Source organism: Ctenocephalides felis, unplaced genomic scaffold (assembly GCF_003426905.1).
Source record: "Ctenocephalides felis isolate EL2017-DRISC unplaced genomic scaffold, ASM342690v1 CF-g0.4_SCAFFOLD_01886, whole genome shotgun sequence".
Taxonomy (NCBI): Eukaryota; Metazoa; Arthropoda; class Insecta; order Siphonaptera; family Pulicidae; genus Ctenocephalides; species Ctenocephalides felis.
In genome coordinates, this window is record NW_020538040.1 from 137,876,188 (window position 1) to 137,902,552 (window position 26,365).

At 29.2% G+C, this 26,365-nt stretch overlaps 1 protein-coding gene across 1 annotated transcript in view; it reads right to left on the minus strand.

Annotated features, from left to right (window-relative positions):
- LOC113377621 (endothelin-converting enzyme homolog) overlaps positions 1–24,366 on the minus strand; it is a 41,905-nt gene extending 17,539 nt beyond the window's left edge. Inside the window, exons 1-3 of the mRNA XM_026617994.1 lie at positions 24,119–24,366; positions 23,775–23,885; positions 21,706–21,844 (exon numbers count right to left, since the gene is read on the minus strand). Of these exons, the coding sequence (XP_026473779.1) occupies positions 21,706–21,844; positions 23,775–23,885; positions 24,119–24,130 (262 nt within the window). The 5' untranslated portion in view covers positions 24,131–24,366. The remainder of the gene's footprint in view (positions 1–21,705; positions 21,845–23,774; positions 23,886–24,118) is intronic.
- Between the last annotated feature and the right edge of the window lie 1,999 nt (positions 24,367–26,365).

Consider the following 26,365-nt stretch of genomic DNA (forward strand, 5'->3'; position numbering starts at 1 on the left):
AATTAACAATGTTTATATCATAATTTATCAAAAATTCTTACAGAATAAATATAGTTCAAATTAAAAAAGAGTTAAATAAATATGATGAAAATAGAAGAACTAGAAAACGTTATCACAAAAATTTGACTCACAAAATTTTGAGATATGTTAACTATTTAAGATCAGAATATCAAAGGTTTAAAAAAATAAAACTAAGGTTCGCGGGTAAAAAGATCCACCACCATTATTTCAAAAACTATAAAACTGCGGCTTTTTTAACAATACTAGTAGAGGAAGAATCATGTGTGAACTCTGAAGATGGATTCTTCTAACAATGTTTCATACAAAAGTTGTATGCAGTGCAATTTTCATAAAGAATGTGCCCATGAAATAAGTATTTCAAGCAGAAGTTGCAATTTATTAACTTACCGTAGGATAAGTTATAGTAATCGCAAAGAAATCAAAAATAAATTTTTTTGCATATCTTTACGTTTCAAACATTTTTGAACATTTTGGCATATCTTAGGAGAAATGAATGTATATGCGTGTGTACGTACGTTTGGATCTTGCTACAATTTTTCGTCCACGATTTCGGGTGCATTCAATCGATTTATTTGATTAAAAAAATACGATTTCTATTGATGGAAAGATGTGCTGATTAGTTTTTGGTAAAGGCAGGTCCAACCGTTTCAAAGCCGGGACAAAAAGTGCCAAATATGGTATTTCAGTTACTGAGATAACGGAGCGCCCAAATTGAATAAATTTTTGGGAAGGCAGGTCCAGCGGTTTTCGAAATACAGAGAAAAATGTAAAAAAAATGAAATTTAGCGGTCTAAAATGATTGCATTTCAAGAAACAATAAGTTTGTTTATAATAAATTGAACAAAAATAACTATCAAAGTCAAATTGATCTTTGTGCCCATCCCTTCTTTATTGTTCAAATTATGAAAGTATATTTTGAGCAAATAAAAAACAAATAGAAAATTTTGATATTGAAAACAGGGTGACTGAGTATCCCAATTACTAGCAAAGAATTTGCTCGATCTATTTCGCAAAAGAATTGGAAAAGATGCCTGATTTATTTTAAGTCTACTAATAAGAAGATAAAATCCATTTTAACTTTTTTCATTTTTGTGCTATTATCACTGTAAATAGATGTATCACTAGACCAAGTTCTTGGTGTTTTTTTTTTGTACTCTATGAATTGACTTAACATCTTATTAAAGATCAAAAATTGAAAATTAATTTTCCATGTTTGTTTAAATGCATTATTATTTACATTTAAAGTAGATATTTTGTGTATGCATATTGTTTATATTAATTTACGTACAATATTACGTAATTAGTTACGTATGGTCCCAAATTAGTATCTACTGATATGTAATAATATTAACAAAGGAAAGGAACAGAAAAGTGTCAATTGGCAACAACCACATTGTAATAATAATGTAAAAATAAATAATAATAATAATAAATTAATACAAAGCAATCGAATGAGTACAAATAGCTTATAGATATAGATGATTATTTTTTGAACTTAAAATATTCAAGTATTAGGAATTCAAGTTCTAATGAAACAGCTCCAATTTTGTTAATTTAAAAAATTCAAATTTTATCATATTATTCAAAATAAAAAAGTTTTAAAGGGGGAAAACTATTACTATTTTGGCTTAGCTAAAAAAAATGGATGTATGTGTGTGTGTGTGTTCAGATACAAATTTTCGTTGACGATTTCGGAAACACGGTACAATCGATTTGAATGATTTATAAAACATTTAAATTTTATTGATAAGGAGACGTCCTGATTATTTTTTGAATAAGGCGGGTCCAGTCATTTCCAAGATATGAAGCCATAAAGTGACAAAAATGGTAAATTAGTTACCACATCTAATTATCAGATATTTTATGGAGATTTCAAAAATAAGTATAAATGTTTACATTTCTATGGGTTCCGTAACATCGTTTATCCGTTAGCGGCGCTTACGCGCTTTGATATTTCGTCTCCACGCAAAAGTAGAGTGATTGCTTTGAAAAAATATTCAAAATTTTCAAAATTATTCTAAAAGATAAAAAAAATACAAAAAGTCATTTAATTTCAAAATTCTCAAAAATCAAATTTTATCAGTTTTAAACAAATTTTGAATTTTATTTGAAAAATTTAATTTTTGGCACGGGAAGTTTCAGCAATTTGCCTTAAGGCACGATGCCATACACCCTAGTGTAATTATTATAAAATTAAAAGAATTTTCGTAACACCTAACTAGCTGAACATTTACCAATTTCAACACTTTTACAAATATTTTGAAGATAAAATAAGGTTTTGTTCATAAGTTTAAAAATCTATACGAGTATATAAATATTATAAAAAATGTGTTCTAAAAAGTAGTTGTCAATTAGTAATCAGACACTGTGCATTTACTGATGATCCTACACATCCGCAAAACAAATTGCTTTGAGGCGTCAAACAAGAACAACGATTACTCAAGTAGACATAAAACAAATTATTTAAGTTTACCAAAACGTGATCAAAATATAGAATTTAGGGCAAAGCTTGCAACTCTAAGGTAATCATTTATCTCAAAGATAAATATATTTTGAGAAATAATGTATTACTAATTTTGAATGTTTCTGTCAAATTGCAATCAGGCTTCCGAACTAATTTCAAAAGTTTCTGCCAAGGGATTACACGTTTCCTATTCCTACGAAGATTTATTTGTTAAAGCATTAATTGGAGATATGACAGAGAACATCATATTATTTCTGTGGTGAGCATTAAATTTTATATATTCTGCAGATTTGGTAATCAATATTTTTATAATCAAGAGTCAATTTTCAATATAAACCAACTCGGTATCAAAACTATATTGTTCAAATGTAAATGGTGCGTTACAAAAATAGTAATGCTTAATTTTGTGTTAAGAGATTACATATGCAAACTACAATTTTTTATAAATTGTTAAATACAAATTATATTCTACGAATAGCACAAAACGTTTCTTTCAATATTATTCAGGGCACTATTTTAGTTGGCGTTGAAATCTAAAATGCAATTTTCATATCTATCTATGAAAATACATATACTCATAAACCATTTTACATTTGAATTCTTATATTGCATCGTTCAAAATTTAAAACATTTATTATCAATATTTAAAATAAATAAGTGGTGTACTTCCCGTACCGTAAAAAATATGCAAGAAATATTAATTGTTTTCAAATAGATAATTATAAATACTGTAACTTTTATTATTCTTATTTAATAGGCAAAATACTAGACCTTATGAATTCAACGACGACGTTTATATATGTATGTTTTACAGAAAAGTAAATAAACAAAACCATCATTCGAATTCAAAATGAAGGTCTAATATTTATAAAAATTTAATAAACTGAATTGCAAAGTTAAAATTATTTAAGTATATAAATGAACTTCAGAACTTTAGCCAGAATTAAAATTAAAATCCAAATTAATTTTGATATGCAAAAATTTTTAAATAAAAAAAAATCCAAAAGCAATTGTTTTGTCGTCACAAGCAAAAAGTTTTTTAAATTATTCAAGTATAATGTTAGTTTTATCAAAAAATCTGCTATTTTTTACACATATAGCTTCGTATCTCCGAAATGGCTAAAACTGTCTTCGCCAAAAACTAATCACCAATTCCTCTCGTCAATACAAATTGAATGTTTTTTGGATCTTTCAAAACGAATGCTCCGTTCTCTCAAAAACTTTCTATTTTCTGCATTCTTTGCTCCGTATCTCCAAAACGGCTGGACTTGCCTTTGTCACATACTAATCAGCACATCTTCCTATCAATAGGAATCAAATGTTTTTTGAACCATTCAAATTGGTTGATCCGTGCGCCCGAAATCGTGAACGAAAAAATGTGGACTTACAAAACACACACACACATCTATTTTTTCTGAGGTATGCCAAAATGTTCAAAAACCTTCAAAACGTAAAGATATGAAAACAATTTCATTTTCGATTTTCGTCCCATTACTTTACGTAACTACCCTACGAGAAGATAAAAATACGTATAGTATATTTTAAACTCATAAATCTTTTCACATTTTTGATTCCTATATTGCATCGTCCATTTAAAACCATTATCAATATTAAAAAAAATTAAAAGTCGCACTCTTGCTAATACTTTTTATAAACTCTAATTCTTTTAATATTAAATATCTTGCCATATTATTGATTTTTATGAAATAGCACACTTAATATTATATTTATAAGTAAACAAACATTATAAAAACAATATGAAAAGTGTATGTAAGTAGAAGTAGCCTTTTTCCTTAAGGCAAATTGCATGAACTTCGTGATATTTTTAAGTAGTCGACTTAAGAGGTAAGAATTGAGCTTAAGCTAGATCGACATATTTAAAATTAATGATTCAAGTTATGATAAAATTTTGAAATTTTGATGCCACCAGCTTAGAACCTTCAGCTCTATACCTATGCAAAGTTTAATTAAAATCGACAAAAACATTTTTTACCAGTTAATTGTACAGTTGTAAAGAAACAGCCAGGCTGATCTGTATCGTAAGCTAATCAGCACGATTCCAAATATCTTGAATATTCAAAATCTGTTCAGGATTTTTGACTTGAACTTTTGCACTTATCAGCTGACTATGCGGTCAATCAAAACTAATTGTCGAGAATTCCCATAAAATTCTATAATTTTAAATTTTTTTAAATCGGTAGAGTCGTTTTTGAGGAAAAGTTTATGAATGGTCAAATTTTGGCTCACATGCCCGAAAATACATTTTACAATTTTGATGTCAAACGGTTTAGACTGATTTGAAACGCCGAAAACATATAATTAGCAAATGGTATTTTTTGAGGAAAACATAAACTTCTTCTTTTTGAACTAAATATTCGTTTCCTAAAAAAATTATACTTTGGCCTCATGAATCTATCCTACACTTAAATCATGATTATAATGTTCTAGTTATGAGAAATGACGGGTAACAAAGAAACATCCTAAATTGTCTTTCGAACCCCCTGTGTACAAAATTATGAAGCCATTATTTGGAACGTTTATTATAAAATAAATTACCTATTGATCAATATCAAATGCATCTAATGATATTATTGCAATAAGCTAATTCGAAGTCACCCAAGTCGCCTATTCTGCCTAGTGATCAATGACGACAATAAAGTTGAATATAAACACAATGTGTGCGCGTTTAATGGAATGTAATTGGGAAAAGAAATACGTCAATTTATGAACTAGCATGGGACTAGAATAAACTAGCATGGGGTTTATCAACCTTTTTTAAAATTTTCACATTATGAAAAAAAACGAAACTAGTGTGGTGCATGGCGTCGTGCATTAAGGCAAATTGCTGAAACTTCCCGTATCATAATTAAAAATCTTGGTACGGAACCCAAAAAAAATTTACACAAAATGTGTACACATTATTAAAATCTCTATAAAATATCTGATAATTTGTTGTACATGTGTCCAATAAACATTTTTGACCGCCAAATGACATTATTTTAACTTATTTTTATTAAAGGTCCATAACCGCTAGACCTGCCTTCCCAAAAATTTAACGAGTTTTTCATCTTGTCAATACAAGTAAAATGTTTTTTAAATTATTAAAATCGGATGCTCCGTTCTCTTAAATACTGAGTTACCGTTTTTGGCACTTTTTACCCCGTATCTTCGGAACGGCTAAACCTGCTCTTGCCAAAAACTAATCAGCACGTCTTCTTATCAATACGAATCGAATGTTTTTTGAATTATTCAAATGGGTTGATCGGTGTTCCCGAAATCGTCGACTAAAATTTGTATCCGCACCACACACATGCATCGATTTTTTCTAAGGTACGCCAAAATATTCAAAAACCTTTGAGACGTAAAGATATATACAAATTTTCATTTTTGATTTTTTTGCGATTACTATAACTACTTTACGGGAATCGTATTAAGATTTTCGGCTCTACGTCCTTACTTGACATCTTTCACAGTCCCTTATCAATCAAGATTTGAAACTAGCTATATTATTATTATTTTGAAAATAATGTTTTTCTCTATAATTAACTTATACTAAAAATAAGACTACTACTTGGTTACTAAACGAAAGACAACTATTATTGTTGTATAGAATAATATCTTATCTACAATATTTGATGTTCTGATTGTTATTAATATAGATAATAAAAATGTGTTTGTTAAAAATTTTAAGGCTTAAAACTTCTCCAAAACATCTAGAAATTTGCAACTAAAGTTTAAGTTCCTTCAAAAGATTCTATAAGCCCTATTACTAGATTCTCTAGTCAAAATTATACTTCTTGAAGCTTTCTGGACCAACGTATGAAGGTTATTCGTAATATTTCTTCAAAACTTTTAGATCATTTCAAACAGAAGTTTAAGATCCTTTAAGACCCATTAGAGGATCTTTGATTACTCTTGAATCTTTTTGGACCTACATATAAAGATTACTCGTGAAATTGCTCCAGAATTCTAAGCACATAAAATCTAGAACTTTAGATTTATTAGATACTTTAGATTAAGCTGCTCTAAAAAGTTCCTACAGATACAAAACACACCTTAAATTGTTACGCTTAGGCTTGACACATTGACTGTCAACCATATTTTTGATCTCTTCTCGGAAGCCATCATGGTCAAATTAGGTGAAACACTCGAATCAAAACTCCCCAAAATTATGAAAAACCGTTTTTTGTTAATGATGAGTAGGTAAACAAGTATTAGGCGCAACAAGTAAGGTAACAAGTAAGATCGTTAATAATTTAAAGTTATACAAGAAAACCTATGTAGTTTACAAGTGAATTTCAACCAGCTTTCATAACATTCCGATCGGCAGTCAACCTGTTAATATATCCATTCGAGAATATTTAAGTTTATATTTGAGAGAGTTATAGAGAACTTGAAAAGATTTTGACTTGTTACATGGAATGATATTCATTGGATTCGATTATAGTTATACATAATCCTACAGGATCCTTATCAAAATAATAATATGGTAATAGTGTGATAAATAACGCAATATTGGTTTCTCATATTTGAATGAACAAATTTTACATGGGCTTCTCCGTACCCTAGTGTTTAGAGATATGCGATTTTAATCCATAGTTCCAGATCCAATACTCTCCTCGAAAGATCTGATATCAAGCTGTGGTGACATCGGCACTCATTGAAAATATAGATAGCAATATGTTTCCAAGTGAAAATAGCTTTTCCAGGAAATGCTGCACCAATCAATATTATAACAATTGTGATAATAAATTATTACATAAAGATAGGATAACCGTTTGAGTTGACATCTATAAATCCACATTGCTTAAGAAGTCAGCACAACAATTCGAAAAACTTGTTAAGTTCTTATGGTTGTCAAAAATTATTAACTTACATAAGTTCCAGGATATTATAAAACGCCAACAAAATGAAAAACTATCAATTTCAATTTAGGAGCAGCAGCAATAATTTACATCAATAAGATTTCTTCATAATAAAGTATTATTTAAGATCAGCTTATATGACATTGTTTTTTTACATTTTTTTTTTTACCTTCTGGTTGTGATACCCTGGACTAGGCGAATTGATAATGCGTATACTATCGCTATTTTTTTTATCAAAGCGGATGTAAATGCTATAACGAAACATCGAATAAAAAATCAATGATGCTTAAATTATTTAGCATAAACAAATTACTAGTTAAAACAAAATAACGTTCGAACGAAAAATATGTATACAATAATTGTCTAAATACAGAATAGAATGTGTTGATGATACTAAGATATGTTGGTCTAGAATGTGTTGATATTAAGTTTTCCAAATAAAACTTAAATCCAAATATATATAGTTGATTTTAAATTCCCGGAGCAGCATAAAAAATAATAGATATAATGAACACAAACAACTTTATAAATGTTGGTGGAAATTACTATTTTTTATTAGGTTAATTTGTCCTAAAATAAAAGCAATAATAGCTTTCATAATTAATTACACCTACAACTGTAAAATATCGAAAGTAGAGTGAATAAAATATAAAATATCTTTGAAGACGAAGTCTTTTACCAGGTTTTTCTGATATTTGATAACATTCTATTACATCATATGGCATTAGTTATTTTTCTTTCGTCTTCTGGCTAACAAATAAAAGTTATTTTTTATTTTATGTACCTACTGCTTGATATCAGGCTGGCCGAGCCTGAGTCGGCTGGTATCGGAACTAAGATTTCTAATTGAAATCTCATAGCTCTAACCACTAATCGACGAAAGAGTCTAAAGGATAAAAGTATTGAAGAAATATCTGAAAGCAATACGGCATAGCCAATGAAGTATCTAAGTTCACTGAATTTAAGGCAAGTTGCTGGAACTTTCCGTACCAAAATTAATTTAGCATATTACATTTTTTTGAAATTTTTGAAAGAAAAGAGATTTTTGAGAATATTTGAAAAAAATGACGAAAAATCTTTTTTATTTTCTGAAAATTTGTGAAATTTTTTAACTTTTTTTCAAAACAATAGTGCTGCGTGGCTGTTTTAGAGAAGAAATATCGAAGCGCTGCGTCACAGTCTAACGAGTAAACGTTGGTACGGAACTCATAGAAATGTAAACATAATTTTTACCTACTTATTATTAAAATCTCAGTAAAATATCTGATAATTTGATGTGCATATGTCTAATGATCATTTTTGACCGCCAAGTAGCGTTTGTTTTTTACTTTTCTCACTCGATCTTCGAAACCGCTAGACCTGCTTTCCCAAAAACGCTCCGTTCTCTCAAAAACTAAATTACCATTTTTGGCCCTTTTTTCCTCGTATCAGCCAAACTTGCCTTGGCCAAAAACGTTTTTTGAATCATTCAAATCGGTTGAACTGTGTTCCCGAAATCGATGATGAAAATTTCTATCCGCACACAAATACATACACACACGTACATACATTTTCTAAGGTATGCCAAAATGTTCAGAAACTTCGAAACGAAAAGTTACATAAAAATTTTCATTTTTGATTTTTTGCGTTTATTATAACTTATTAATTAGTTATATTATACTTTATAATAATTAGAAAATAATTTGATTTTTATACAAACAGACGTTGGGTATCAAAAAATTCTGAAAAGCATTAGCAATTATTAAAACATAGTAAGCAAAAAAATAAAAAACTTGCAATTTTTCAATCATGCAAGTATTACATAGACTTCTATAGTTTTAGTTATAATCCAGATGAAATTTACTGTGAAACGATGCAAATCAATCTATTATATAATGCATCATAAATCTACAAGCTCTTCAAGACAAGTCATAATAAACGTTTATCCTATTTCGAAGAAATGATTGATTATGCAATAAGTACATTGTGCATGAAAAAGCATTTTCCGCAACGTAAAATCGAGAGCTGAACTTTTAGGATCTCCTTTTTTGTATTTATTATACCAATCCATTACATAAATTATATTAAGCTAACATTTTAGACCGATATATTATAACTGGCCATTGCCAGCTCTTTACGTAGGATCTCTTATAATATATAAAGGGAATGAAGGATATGTAATGTTTGAATTAATATGATTTAATGCGTTATAAAGAGAAGAGAACCAAATTAGAGGATTTTGATCTAATATTTTCTTGGCATAAACTGTGCAAAAGCCTATTGCTGAACTTCTGCCTGCTCAAATTTCTTATAAGTTACTGAAAAAAGTAAAAAAAAAAAGTAACTTTGAAAAATTGTAGTATAGGGTAAATCGAGCACAAAGGTTCAATTTGACTTTGGCCAATTTTATTGTGAAAACCAAACGAATTATAAATATTGAAGAAACAAATATCTGACTATGTTCAGAAAAACTCCCATCTAATTCATCATTGTAGAAATATGTGTTTTTGCTGTTTTTCTAAAATTTGTCACCTAGTCTTCTTTACCTCATAGGCTAGGTAAGGGCAGCCATCGGGCAAACAGATTCAATATCTTATTTTTAATTTTAAAGACATTTTACGAAATAATATCTACAATATTCAATCAATGAAAAATAAAGTTTATGGGTACATTTTTTGAAGAGATAACACAAGTAGTATACAACCTTGATCTAGTATTTCGTTAGCAATAATCGTTAGTATAGTTATAATAAGTCTTTATTTAACGTATCTCTTGTGAAATTGTTATTTTTAATTCAATTTACTGTTTGTTTTACATTTTTTTGTTGTTTGCACCTTTGCCAGGGTGGAGGTTCAGTTGGTCCCTTCTACCCCACACATGTAAGCTTTTATAGTTATAGAGGTTATATAAAAAAGACCGTTAAATCTACCTTAGAAATAACAATACATTTTTTAAACAATTAAATAACGTATACCTAAAAGTTATATAGAGGTCTCGTAAACTAAATAACCAAAAAAATTAACATCGAAAGAAAATACTTTTGATACGGATTTTTAAACATTGTCGTTTATCTTTCGATAGCGATGATGTTGTAAAAATCAAGGTGATTACTGATTATACATCTTTATCCCTCTATTTTCAAATACTAGCAAAAAATTACTAACTCTGCATGCTTGTGAGATATCGGTGGTGGATCATTTTACTCGCAGACCTTTGAGCCCCACTCTATTTTATGGCATATATAACTTTATAAAATTTGAAATAATTTTGATGAGAATTCCTTAAATCCAAAATTTTAAAATTACAATTTTTTACTTTCTTAAAATACATATTATAAGCTATTACATTGTAATAAAAAAAGTTAAAATAAGAAAAAATAATAATTTAGACTTCTCAATGAAGAGATGTAATTTTTTAAATTACATAAGTTAAAAAACTGAAAATTTTAAATATTAAAAACATTAAAGTTTAGAAGTTATTTTATTCTATAGCGTTATCTGTCGTTTTTGTTCCATGATTAGATACAGGAAAATATTTAAACTAAATGTTAAAAGCTATCAGTGATATCGATTTTGCATATAAGGGCACAACATAAATTCCAATAGATTAAAAACTGATAAAAATAGGCTTAACTAGCTGATATCCACTATCGGCACGAGCAGTGCAAGAGCACAAGGGCCCTACTGGCTTGATGACAACGATCGATCAATAGTAAAACAGCGATCCCCCTTGAATAACATTATTCTATGCTGTACACTAAAAACCAGAGCCGAATTTTCAATAATAAAAAAATATTATCATTAGGGTAGAGCTTGAAAGCCCATCGGTAAAGTAAAGAATTCTCTACCAACGATATTTGAAAGTAGAGGGAAAAAGATGTCAGCCATCAGCTTGATTTTTACGACGTCGCTATCGGGAAATCGAAAGCAATATTTGAAAATCCATAACAACAGTATTTTATTTCGTCGTTAGTTTTTTTTGGTAGTTAACGAGACTTTAATATAATTTTTAAGTAAGCGTTATGTAATTATTTTATAAGATGTATTGTAAATTTTAAGTTTATTTAACTGTTTTATATAACCTCCATGAAAGCTCACACGTGGGTGGGACAACTGAACCTTTACCCTAGCAAACTAAGTTTAAAAAAGCAATTTTACAAAACATAAATTGAATAAATTGTTATTCCAACTCTGCTGATGAATATGCCTGATGAAATACCAAATCAAGGTTATATACAGTGTTATTTCTATAAAAACTGTACCCATAAAATTCATATCATATTGGTTGAATAATGTATTTATTATTTTGCGAAATCCCTTTAAAATAAAAAATAAGACAATGGACTCGTTTGTCTCTTGACCGTCCTATTTTACCTAGCCCATGGGGTGAAAAGGACCAGGTGACAAAATTTTGAAAAACAGCAAAAAACTAATTTTTACAATAATGTATTTTATCAGCTGGGAGATTTACTGAACATAGTCAGATAGTTGTTTATTTGATATGTGTAATTTGTTGAGATATAATTGGCTTGGTTTTCACAATATAATGAATAGTGAATTTGATCTTTGTGCCCCTAACTTAGATGAAAAAATTACTAAATAAAAAATATATACATATTGTAACAAAACAATAAGAATAAAATAAATGAATAATAATAATTTAAAAAAAACTCGATTATATGATTAACATTATGGTGAATGCAAACTAGATGCGATCCGTTATTCCATATTTACTTTTTTTCACTTATTATATATTTTCACAACTTATTACACATCACGCATTTACTTTCCTTATAACATATTTTAATTTGCTCAATAGGTACTTTTTCCGAAGGGTGGTACGTGAGCTGAATTTATCTACAAGTTGATTATGAAAGTGCAACTTGAATTTTCTTGGGCATATTGTCGGTCACATATCTTATGGCAGAATCAGTGTTTAGAAAGGTTACCGTAAGCAGGGCCGGTCCTGGAGTTCTTAGCACCCGCATGCAACTTTTTTTCAAACATAACACTCGTATTTCATGTTGGATTTTTTAAATTTTAATTTAATTTAATTTTTCATCATTTACAATATCCAAAATTGCGTTGTAAACTTCTTCTTATTGATATCTTAAGAACCGTCATATTCAGAGTATCAGCTTGTTGTTTTAAAGTTAAATTTTTAACGTATTTTAGAAGTATTGTTCAAAAATCAGTAAAAAATGCAAAGAAATTACACATTTCTTGAACAATATTGAAAAAACTCATTATATTTGATATGTATTATTTCTGTATAGTTAATAATTATTAAATTTAGAGTATGGGCACCACTAGGTATAAAACAAGCCTTAAGAAGTTCGTTTCAAAGTAAATTTTGCTTCCATTTTTCATATTTGTTTCACGCATGTCTTCAACATTCAAAGAAACATTTGCAACAAAAGCAAAAGTTACAATTCAATTTTTCGGAATAAACAGACCTTTTTCTAAGCACTGACTCTTCATTTTTCATTTTCCCGATTATAATTTGTTCAAACTAAACCAGCTTGCAATTTTTCGTCAATAATGCCCAAAAATTAATTTAACCTTTCGCAGGGGTGCGCTTACGGGATTGAACACTAAATAATTTCTTTTTCGATTCCAGGGTAACTTCAAACAAAAAAAAATTAAATAAGTAGATTAAGCAATGAACAGATCTGTTATTTACTAATTTGCAGAGTAATTAATCGCTTAATTGTTTCTACTGATATCACATTGAAAAATAAATATGCTTTTTGTGTCTCCGTATCCCTAGTTAAGTTAAATTATTATTTATTATAATTTATTAAGTATTCTAGACTTTAAATAAATAATTCTAGATTTTATATAAAAAAATATAAATATTATATTACAAATTTAATTTCCGAAACTCGTTTTGGCGCCCCCTAAGGCTTGCGCCCGCATTTTTTGCATGCATTGCATGCAAGGCAGGACCGGCCCTGACTGTAAGTAATAGCTATTCTCGGTTACATGAAGATTACATTTAGCGATTCAAAATAATAGGTATACATATTCGTAGTACTTATAAATAAATTAGGTGTGAAGTCAAATTAATGTTTTTTTTTTGACATTTGTGCAATCTGGAGGATAATTGAGCCGTTGACAGTATCAAAAATTTAAATAAACGCTCGTATAAACACTATATAATTTGTCAGAATAAAATAGGTTGGTGGTGTCGAGAATACGAATTCTTTAACATACTCCTATTTGAAATATGTTATTTTCAATGGAAAATGATGACATAAGATGGCTATGTTGTCCGAGAATTAGCCCATCTATTCTATTCAATGTACTACAGAGAAATTCTTTTTCGATCTTTTTATTTTAGTTGCTGTTTCTAGAATTTCACTTTCAACATGTTTATAATCTTTATTTTCCAGTAAAAATTAATAATATCCTACTGCTTGATATAAAAGTGCTCGCAACGGTTGATTTGAGCTCGGAACCGGGTGGCTGCTAAGTGACAAAAATCCAATTTGACTTTGAGCAATTATATTGTGAAAACCAAATCAATTATATCACAACTTTTGTGAGAAATTCTCAAACATTGCCGATTATCTCCCGATAGTGACGCCGTAAGAATCAAAGAGATTATACAACTTTTTCCCTCTACTATCAAATATTGTTGTTAAAATAATCGTAACTTTACTTATTTGCGCGGACCTTTAAGCCCCGCTCTACCCTACATAATATAGAGTGCATATACAATTTCAAGTGAAGTCTACTCACTGATAATGAGGTTGACCGGTGCTGAAATCGAATCCGCGACCGCTTTTCGACAAAACAGTAACCATATACATTACACCACCGATCAACATGGATATATATATATATATATATATATATATATATATATATATATATACATACATACATACAAACAAAACTATCTGATTCAAAAAGCAAAAAAGTTAAGTTTTCGATAAAGCTTCGTAACTCTGAAGTTAGAACGTAATCTGGCAATCACTGAATCCTGCTTCAAACCCACCTTGGTCAATTTGATTGAGATTAAAAATCTCAAATATGATATATAGTGAAAGTGTCCTTTAGAGGCATTATTGCGATATATGTATGTATATTGAAATCATAATTAGAAAAATATCTAATATAACCTCATCAGAAAGAAAATGATCAACTACTAGGTTGATTTCTAGAAACACATAAGGTTTAAAAATTTACATCACAATAGCCCATACAATATAGAGTTCTAATTGACTTTCGAAAAATAAAAAAGGGAATTTTTTGATTGTCCTGAATAATGTGCAATTTTAATTTTGTCCTTCCTGCACTTGTTAAATTTTATGATATTAAGATAAATTAAATAGTAACAACTAAATAAATTATATAGTAACTACATTTATTTCAAAACATACTTTTTATCCGAAAAAACTGAGCTTCTATTTCTGGAATATACATTAAAAGCGTGAACATGAAGCAAAAAAGCGCGAATTCTAATAACAGTAATTTGAACATATTGAATTGGTATAATTTTTTATCATGATTTATTATCAGCTTAACAATATTTTCCTGTTATAAAAAGTTGTAGATAAAAGAAATTATTATTTGCAGCCTGCAAACGTTTTTATGTTTATCTTTAAGCAGCGATCAAAATTTGGTGATGATTATTTTTACCAATGACAATTAGAAGACTACCCAAGGTTGTTGTACTTTAATTTTAATAAAATATTATAAGAAGACGAACGAATAGTTGTTATTGTGTCTAATTGTGATTATATTTCAATTTTTCGCATATTTTTGACCTAAAAATCTATTTTCAAGTTAACGTAGATATAAGCATTGCTTGATATCAAGTTGTAAGCAACACAAAATTTGAACTCGAAATCTTGTGATTGCGCCGCGTACTTGTCAAATCTCTCACTTTGTACTCTACTTTGTACAATTTTAGAATTCGAGTAATGGCAAAATGGCAATAATACGATTTTGATCGCACAATCGAAAATAGTTTCAAATATTTATTTATGCATAAAGTTTATTGTGTAATGCGCTAAGTAACTTATATAACTATCCCAAGGAGCCGACATATAACACCTGTGATGTCTAGACTCTAAAGTCAATGTTCTTTAAATAACTTTTATTGTTAATAAAATCTAGAATCTTTATATGCTTTTTGTGAAATTAAGTAGCTCGTAAAGAACACGTTAGCTATTTTAATGTCTTTTTGGAAAATAATGTATATACATTATATTTAACAGGTCTGCTTGTGTTGATCCATGTGCCTATCCCTACACCTACAAAACATCGCTAATTCGATTGAAAGTAAAGTAAATCTTAACTTGTAGGATAGAAATTAGTAGCATTTATACGAGTTGTAGATATACCAATATACAGAAGATTGAATAGGTCTGATGATACTTTTATGAATACACTTCTTATTTTGAGAAAATAATCAATTCGACATGTGTTCCACGTATAGCTGGCTCAGCGATCTCTAGTGCCAGAGTTTATTATGAATTATGGTCACGAAAACAAAATCACATAAAAGTATATATATATATATATATATATATATATATATATATATATATGATTTAGTAGTTAATTTTGATGTCGAAATATATAAGTGAGTTCTTGAGGGCGATACATCAAACAAAGAAAAGCCAAAGATTTATAAAATAATCTTTATTTCCAAACGTTTCGACATTCAATTTAATGTCATCATCAGTAGATATTACGTTGGATTGGTTACATATAGAGAAGTGTACACAGCACTAGAGATTGGCACTAACATTTATACAACTAACTTGTCAACACTATGCATTTTTTATAATTTTTTGTATGATGTAAACAGAAAAATGATAGTTTTATTTGAACAAAAATGTAAGTAGAATTATGTAATTTCTGCCACGACTTCTGTACTTTGCGAGTACCGAGGCAAGTATATTCTCTAGTGCTGTGTACACTTCTCTATATGTAACCAATCCAACGTAATATCCACTGATGATGACATTAAATTGAATGTCGAAACGTTTGGAAATAAAGATTATTTTATAAATCTTTGGCTTTTCTTTGTTTGATGTATCGCCCTCAAGAACTCACTTATATATATATATATATATATATATATATATATGTGTGTGTATATATATATATACATATATATTTGACATTTTCGAATTTTCTTGCTCCCAGGAGCTCGAATGCTTCCAAATTGATAAAAAAATCTCTATAAATTTTAGCTCTTAATATTGCCTTTTAGATAGTGCGCAATTCAATCAAAGTTTTATATAGAAACAACATGAAAGTTATACCTAAAAAACATTTTTAAAATTTTCGAAAAATTTTCCATGCTATTTTCATATAGAAGCTTTGATTGATTTGCGCACTACCTAAAAGTTAATATTGAGAGCTAAAACTTTTAGAGATTTTTTTATCAGTTTGCAAGCATTTGAGCCACTGGAAGCAATAAAAATCAAAAATGTCCATATTAAGGACCACCCAAATATATATATATACATATTTCACGAGAATTAATCAAGAATAGAATCTATTAATATAAAATATATATTTTTATATATAAAGTTGCCTGAATTTCAATATGACTTCAATCCAAAGCTTAATGTGATAAATATATTATATTATATTTATCTCTATAGTCCATAAAAAAGTCAATTTTAAACTTTTTTTTGATAAAAAAAAAACAAAGAAAAAAATCTTAATGATATTATTATCCAAAAAAATTAAAATATGTACCCAAAGGTGTATTATTCATGAGAAAGACCTAAGATTGGCAAAAACTTTCATGAAAAAACATTAAAGACGACCGAAACTGAATCTGGAATCAGAGGCGAAGTTTTACATGAGGACATTTATTTGGAACATCGCTCTCTGTATGGATCAGAGACATGAACATTAGCTAAAGCCGACCAATGCGTTTGAATAGTTCGTAGTTAGAAATAAATGGAGAAGATAAAATGGTCCAATAAAGTTGCAAACATAAATATATTAGATAAATACATGGTGTGTATGTGTCTATTCTATATATGTATAAATCCTTTTGATGTATTTCAAGCAGTTAAATTTATTTCCAGACTCAAGTAGCGATGCCAATTATAATTCGCGAAAATTAGAAGTTCAACTAAAAATAAACAAATCGTGAGCATCTCTGATCCTCTGTTTAGTGTAAACATAGATTGGGCAGAATTCTATATGTATTCTTTAAATGTTGACAGAATCTTTTAAACGTTACGATTTTTGTAGTAACAAGTTGTTATTGAATGTGTTATCGAAATTATACATTCGTAAAAGTGTTTATATTTATTTTATGTATTATACGCATTTTGTGTATTACATTTATATTTATTTAAATAAAAAAAGTTTTAGGAAGTGTATTACATATGAAAAATTCTTATATAAACGGATGCGAATTTCAAGATTTTGTCTTATGAATTACAATCTGGTACATTTCATATAGACTTTAAGCAATTTGGAATTGCTTTGTTAGTTTTTGCAAATATCTATTACAAGACAACCCAATGGCTCTTCGAACATATTTTGTATCTATGTTTACAAGTAAAAATGGATATCACTTTGCCTATTGCACAAAATGTATGATTCAAACCTCCCCTAAATATGAAACTTTCATTACATGTAAGTGTTACAAATTTACTTTTAAATACAGCCATAACAGCAAATTCATTTCAAAACTCAAAAAAATTGCTGAAATTTTCAGTATTTGCTGCTCTTGGTCTTTTGAATTTTATACAAAACTTCACCTTACAATATAGTTTGCTTGTAAATTTGCATTCATACTTTCTCACATATATAAATTACAACATGTTAAAATTTAAATTGAGAGATAGATAAGATTTTTTACGTATCACAAAATTTAAGGAATTATGTCAGTCATCTTTTTAATAGATTTATATTAAACAATTATGTATAAAAATTTTAGCCTTGTATGAACAGAGGAGTAAAATAATTTTCTAGATTTTTGACTAGCAACTTTTCATGTCGTAACTTTGATGGAATGGTTGGGTTTAATACATCAGAAAAAAACCGACTTGGTCATTTACATGCATGAGTATAGATCTCATTCATTTATTTATGATATGCTTCCCACAATTAAAATATTACTGATTAATTTCATTACAGTGAAACATATGTGTCATACTACTACAGTCGTACTATATTAGTTATCTCAAATGAACCATTTCTGCGTAACACGTACCATTTGGCCTGATTCTGATAATGATAAAAAAAATTCTAAATTCACAAAACTGAACAAAATGATTGTTTTTTAATAAAAAAAACTATTTTTGAGTATAAGCATAACAGGGTTATAAACTTTCGAAAATGAATTTGGAAACAAACTAACAATAAGTAAAATTTAAACTTTGCTTATATTATCTGTACAATAGCGTTCTTTGAACCCTCAGGTTTACTCTTCATGAATTTTGATGAAACTTCTCATGATGATAGTGTTGATAGTCAAATCGAACCCCATAAAATATTATAGGCCTATGAGAAGTCGTTTAATTATAAAAATTGATTAAAGTTGCTGAATTTCGACATACTAACAGGGAACGCTATGCGTGGAGATATAGCGCGTAGCGCATTTTTTGCAACTGTAATTAATTTTTATAATTAAACCACTTTTCATAGGCCTATAATATTTTATGGGGTTTGATTTGACTATAAACTCTATCACCATGCAAAGTTTCATCAAAATCCCAGAAGAGTAAACCTGAGGGTTCCCTTGTAAGCAAAAGTTTGAAAAATCCTTAAGATGTGAAATAAATCTAAACTTTTAATTTCAAATTAAAAAATTATAAAATATCGAAAGAAAGTCATTCCTTTCATATTGTGTATTGTAAATATTAATTTTTTGTTATAGAAATTTACATACTAAATTATTGGGTAACATGACCTTTGGTAGAATCATTCTTATATGATTTACTTCCATCAATATTTGTCGATAACGTTTAGTTAATAATGAATGATATTAATGATGCTTGAGATAAATTGAATTTGTGGATTACATATTTAATATGTTTCGATATCTCGATGTGCAATATATGAAAAAGTAATGCTTCAATATTATATTGGCGTCGGACGTTGCAGAAAAGCTTTCGGTATTGATTGCTATTTATCTCTTATCGTTCCTGTTATATGACTTTTTTTATAAAGTGTGTCTTTATGTCATCGTCGTAAAAGCTAATGGAGATATTGGAAAAATATCGGAATTGCGTTCTACGAATTAATAGTTAACTATTACTCGACGTGACTGACTTGTGTGCCGCTATAATTTAAAGGAAACAATTTTTAAGTGGGTAAGTTATAAAAATTCGATTTTTTTAAATTCTATAGATTTTGATTTTTGATATCACAAAAGATATGGAGTTTTTAAAATTTTGATATTTTGTTCAAAACAATGATACGATAAAACCGGAAAACACAAATGGTGTTGGTGCATTCTTGCAAAAAATGAATATTATATCTTAGAATATAAAATATAAATAAACATTAAAAATTGAGGTAAGACTGCTTGTGGTTGTGCCAAGGTACGGTTGTGACAGACGCCATAACAAATAAAATCTGATTACAGTACTGATTTTGAGATAGGGTCTACAGGGAGAAAGATGAAGTACGATTGTGCGAACAAGTTTCCCATTATTGCTTTCAGTTAGTGCCTTACTTGTTGCGTTTAAATAGTGAAAAGTAAGTTTTCATGTTCGAACTTTTTGAAATAATAACTGATCATTGTATACAGATCACTTTGTTTCTAATTTTGCTGCATGTTGAACATTAGTAGTTATTTACCAGCAGTTAGTTTTTGCTTAGATAATTTAGCTCAATCATAATGATGATTTGTTTTCAAAGATTTGCGTTGGATACGGTTGTGACAAAAGTTGGATACGGTAGTGCATGTATTCCTTGGCCTTTTCGGATGAAGATTAAACAAAAAAACAATCTTACTCAACTAAGACAAAATACGAAAAAGCAAGCTGAAAAAAAAATCAATATAAGAAAAAAAAGATTTCACAAAAAATGTTTGATAACTTTGTTCAAACAATTATGTTTTGTTATATATTGTTGTATTTTATGCATAAGCTTTGTTTAAATGTTTATGTTGTTATTAACGATATCAAAAGTCGTTATAAACCATTTTGATAATTTAGCTACTGTTTTTAACCTTTTTTATGTGACACTCGCCCTTTTTTGTATGATTTGATTGAATTCATTGTATTGAACGATTGTATTTCAGTAATTTCACGTAGACAAATGTTCTTACTATTTGTTATACTTTTCTCCCAGCTAACCGGTAAATTAACAAATTTATTGCTGATCAAAAAAAAGTGGCACAACCGTACCCAGTCTCCCTTACTATTATTCTCAAAATATAAGATATCAGTGATTACCTTGTGGATCTTGATTCTTTTATTTGTAAATAATTTTTCGAAATATAGGCATAGCGTTCTACGAACTATTTCTGACATGGAACTAATATAATTTAACAGAAAGAATTATATTATTTTTAAATATTGTTTCAAAATTCTAAAACTTTTAAGATCATCAAAGACAGTACATACAGTGATTACAGTTCATATTTCCTCAAAAAATAATTCGATAGAAGTTTTTTTTATTAAAATACGAACCCTTTAATATATATTTAACTATGTGATTAAACTAACTATAAAGTCGTCTTAAATTTCTAATTCTCTATTTTATTTTTTTTCTTTCTTTCTCCTCAAGGCAAATTGTGTGAACATCCATATATGTGAAAACAATAATCAGCTAAAACCAATTGAGAATTAACAAAATTGTCAAATTGATAGAATTTTTAAATTTTAACACGACCCATTATTACAAAGCTGTTTTTCTACATTTAAACTACTTTTTATATGCCTATCTTTTTTTAGAACCATAAACCTTATAATCATAAAAATTTTCAACAAAATCGCCAAAAAAGGGTTGTTCAACAATAAATTATGAAGAATTGTCTCGGCATCTTTCGAGAAACTAATGATCTAAGTTAGAGTTTTAAACTCTTATAATTGAACATGATAAGATTTCATATAAAGCGCAAAGTGTCCGCAATTTTCAAAAATATTTGAATATTTAATTCAATAATAATAATAATGGGTAGTACTGCCATAAGGCAGGTCCGTGAGCTGAGTTAAACTCCAACTCGACTCAGGGAAAAAGTAGTGTGAGAATTTTTCTCATTTCCAATGCACACCGCAGAGCCCGAGATGGGCTTATTTTCAGTTGAAAACATATTTTGATCCATATTTTCAAGTGAAAATCGACATTGCGCTGCCCGATGTCAGATTGCCGGAGCGGGGAAATTCAATAATATGTAAACATTTTTTTAATAAATAGATAAATTTAAAAACAGTACCTGTACTGACAGTGCGTGTCCTCTGGGGTGTCCTAGCCATCAGAACGACCGATAAAATGAGAAGCACCAGAAGCAAACCACCGATCATACCTAAAAGGCCTTTTTCCAAAGCGGTACGTGCCCGCCATAATGACGTGCCCTGCAAGTAAAAAAAAATAAATTCACATCAATTTGTTAAAATTAAAATTTGATTAAAACAATAAGAGCATTTTAAGCGATGTTACCATATCTGGAAAATTATAGAGTTGCCCAACAAATTTTGAGTTTTTAAGAAAAAACATCTTCTAATAAACATTATTCAACATGAATCTAAACTAATATCTTTCAAATAAACAATGATATTTTGAAATGAGAGAGGAATTTTCTCAGAAAAGTGAAGGAAATACTATGTCTCAGATTGTTAATTACATTGAACCGGTTCGGCGAAACTTTATCAAAATCTAATTACTATGGATTTCAATTAATATCTTCTTATTATGAAAAACTAATAAACGCGAGTCAATATTGAGTTATATTAAACGTCTTTCATTTTTCTTAAATAGTCGCAGGCGTTTTAGAGAAAAAGTCGACAAACTGCCAATTTTCGTTTATTATACACACACTAAGCTTTTCCAACTTTTTATTACCAAATTCGGAAACAAAAGCCTGTCCTTCGAGAAACTAAAAATATGATTTTTACTACATGCTGATTACTGACTACATACATCGAATATATAAAATCAGACCAAATTCAATAGACTTGAAAAATTTACAAAATATGCGATAGACAAAACTAATTCTTTGATAATATCAATATTAAAGTATGTGGTCGCAAGTGGCATCAATGGCGTATTAATAATATATTTGTCGGTGCGTGTAACAAAAAAAATAAAAAATAAAAAAATCCATAAGCATGGTGGAAAAATATCCAAACTTATTAACATAGAACATTCCACGATCTATTTGAAGTAAACGGCTAAAAAGTCATTGGTAAGTAAATTCCTTAGTTCTCTGGCGTGATCTCAATTTGTTACGGAAACAATTAATTCAAAGAGAATTTAAAGATCAATTTGTTAACAAAGTGAAAACTTGTTTACTAATGTTTAGCCACTAAATGATTCTGCAAGCCTTGCGAGAAAAATAATTAGCTGATTAGTAGTCGAATTCGAACAGGAACTAAAACTAGATTTGATTCAATATCAAATCACATACACAAATATATATATATATATATATATATATATATATATATATTAGGGTGGTCCTTAAAATGGTCATTTTCGAATTTCCTTGCTCCCAGGGGCTCAAATGGTTTCAAATAGATAAAAAACAATTCTCGAAAAGTTTTAGCTCTTAATATTAACGTTTAAATAGAGCGCAATTCAATCAAAGTTTGTATGGGAAGAGCAATGAAAAATTTTTGAAAATTTAAAAAAAATGTTTTAGGTATAACTTAGCGACAAATGAATGAGTTTTATTCATTCTAAATTACATCTAAAAAACATTTTTTAAATGTTTGAAAATTTTTCAATGCTATTTCCATGCAAAACTTTGATTGAATTGCGCTCTACCTAAACCATAATATTAAGAGCTAAAACTTTCAGAAAATTGTTTTTTATCCATTTGGAACCATTTGAGCCCCTGGGAGCAAGGAAATTCGAAAATGACCATTTTAAGGACCACCCTAATATATATATATATATATATATATATATTTGTATGTATATATATATGTATCAACTTGCACATGATTTTATAATATTTGCTTCAATTGTAAAGTGTAAGAAGGCATACAAATCAGTAATTAGAACAAACAATCTTATGTACCTTAATTATCTTATTAAATAAATATTTACTATAACAATTATAGTACGATGCATCTCATATGGTCAAATCTTGTTTAGTCTAGAAATGAGAGCAAGGAAAATATGTGGAAATCGTTATACCCCCGGAAGTAAACATATGTTTAGAAACAACTTGTTGATCAAACTTTTTGTTCTTTATATAACAAAAAGTTTCTTGCAAGTGATTGATATGCCAGTTGAATTAAAATTTACACTGAATTTTTTATAAAAGCTTTTTATCCTTACCGTATGGTATCGTATATGAGTGCTCGTGCTGGAGACACCCTCGTTCATCTGAATTGAACCGATGCTGTTGCTATCTTCATCAGCGAACTCCGCTTGCTTGTAGCGCGTCATCTGAAAATCGTAGATTTTTCACTAAACTTGAACTAACCCCCCCTAAGGGATGCTAACAACAAACAATTAGGGATTGAAACTAATTGATATCGTTGAAATGTGTTTCGCTACGACCGCATGCTGTGGAATGAACGGCGACCACGCGCGATGATACCGTCCAGCTGACTGACAGCCGGAGCGTCTAAATTTTGCGGTAATGAAAACATCAGGATAAACATCGAAACGCACATTACCTTGACGGACATCTGACAGCCGTACTATTTGACACTTAATATTACGCACACATTCGTGCAGCCATCTTGCAGGATAAACTTCACTAATGCTACGCTGACACTTGTGTATTACAGGTGGACGAAGGCGAATCGATTACAGCATTATTGGCACCCCCGGCGCCCGGACACGTGCGCTAGCTGTTTTATTACAAACTACGGCTCTGCGTCAACAACAAGAGCTGCGAGAAGAACTATGCTTAATTATTCGATAGGACACAATGCAAACAGACAGTATCACTGGCATTCTCGGCGGCAACACATATATACAATCTTGTGACACGCGCCTTAACCGCCCGACAAAGTGCGCATGAGCGACATGCAAATCGCCGTTTCGTCAACTAGCATTGAACTTAAGTCAATGCGAACCTAAATATTCTATCTATTATGAGGATTTTGAATACTTACACATGTTGACTGAATGTATTGTTCTACTGCATGTTGTTTACGTTCAATCTTCAGTTCAATTTATATTTTGAATAATGTTCAGTTCAATATTTGGACGAATACGCCAATATCCAACAATATTTTGATAATGAAATGCCTGAAATGATATCTGATATAACTTTTCTCTCGCCAGTTTCAATTATTTTTCAACTACCCATTGGGCAAGTTGTAGTATTCGCAAAAACATCGAAAATGAAAAATTTTATATATCTTTACGTCTGAAAGATTTCTGAACATTTTGGCATACCTTAGAAAAAATAGATGTATATGTGCGTGTGTGTCTGGATAAAAATTTTCGTTGACGATTTTGTGTACACTCATCAACCTATTTGGATAATTCACAAAGCATTCGATTTGTATTGACGGGGAGACATGCTGATTAGTTTTTGGCAAAGGCAGGTTCAGCCGTTTTGAAGATACGGGGCAAAAAGTGCCAAAAATGGTAATTCAGTTTGAGATAACGGAGCATTCGATTTGAATGTTTTATAAAATATTTTATATATTAACGAAATGAAGCGATAACGATAACATTTTTGGGATGGCAAGCCTAGCGGTTTCAGAAAACTTATAAAAAAAAAAAAAAACATCTGGCAGTAAAAAATGATCATTAAACATATGCACAATCTAGACGAGTCTAGCGGTTTTGGAAAACCTATAAAAGAAGAAAAAAAATCATCTGGCAGTCAAAAATGATCATTAGATATATGCACATCAGATTATCAGATATTTTATAGAAATTTTAATAATAAGCACATATTTTGTTTGCATTTCTATGAGTTCCGTACCAACATTAATAATGTTTAACTGCTACACTAACAATAAAGCAGCGCTTACGCGATATTTTGTCTCAAAAACGACCTTGCAAAGCGTTTGCTTAAAAAAATCCAAATTTTTCAAAATATTTCACAATGAAAAAAAAATTATTCAAAATGTCCAACTTTTTGAAAACATTCAAAATTCTCAAATATCAAATTTTTTCGAACTTGTAAAGCTTGGAAATAATGGTACGGGAAGTTTCAGCATTATTTATTCCTATTTCTCCTTATTTTCTATTCAAATTTATTTTAACGTTTTCTTTCTAAGTTTTTTGTCGCTATAATTATGTTTATACGTGATTCTGTTTTTTGATACTGCTCGTATTTATTATTTTTCAGATTTAGGATTTAAGAATTTTTCTTTTCAGATTTTATTCCATAATATTAGGCTTTGTATTTTACTGTAATGAATTTAATTAATATGATTTGTTTTCTTTAATGAGTAATTCTAATCATGTATTAGAAATATATGAAATATGAAATTACGTTGTTGCATGGTGGTTGCAAAGGGAGAGGGGGGCGGGTTGACAAAAAATTAGAAAAAATTAAGTGGGAGTGGGGAAAGGTCTAGTTATAATTACCACGTGTACTTATTTTAACTGTTTTTTTTTTAAATAAAAAAAATTACGATTTTTTCGTAAATTCAAAAAATGCTTTCAAAAAATTTTACGTAACTAAAAATACACGTGATGTTTGGTTGGAGAGGGGGGTTAATTTTAAATATCACGATGTATCACCAAAGGGAGGGAGTTCAAAAATCTTAAAAAATCGATAGTGATTAATGGACACCCCCAAAGATATAAGATCATACCTTTACGTTCAAATTAATTTAATACCAGGTAATTTTATTTATTCTATTTTCAATAGAATCACCTTTTCTATCAATACATCTATTGGGCCTCATAATCCAGTTTTAGCAGCCCTCCGCAAAGCCCGTTTTTTTTCGATT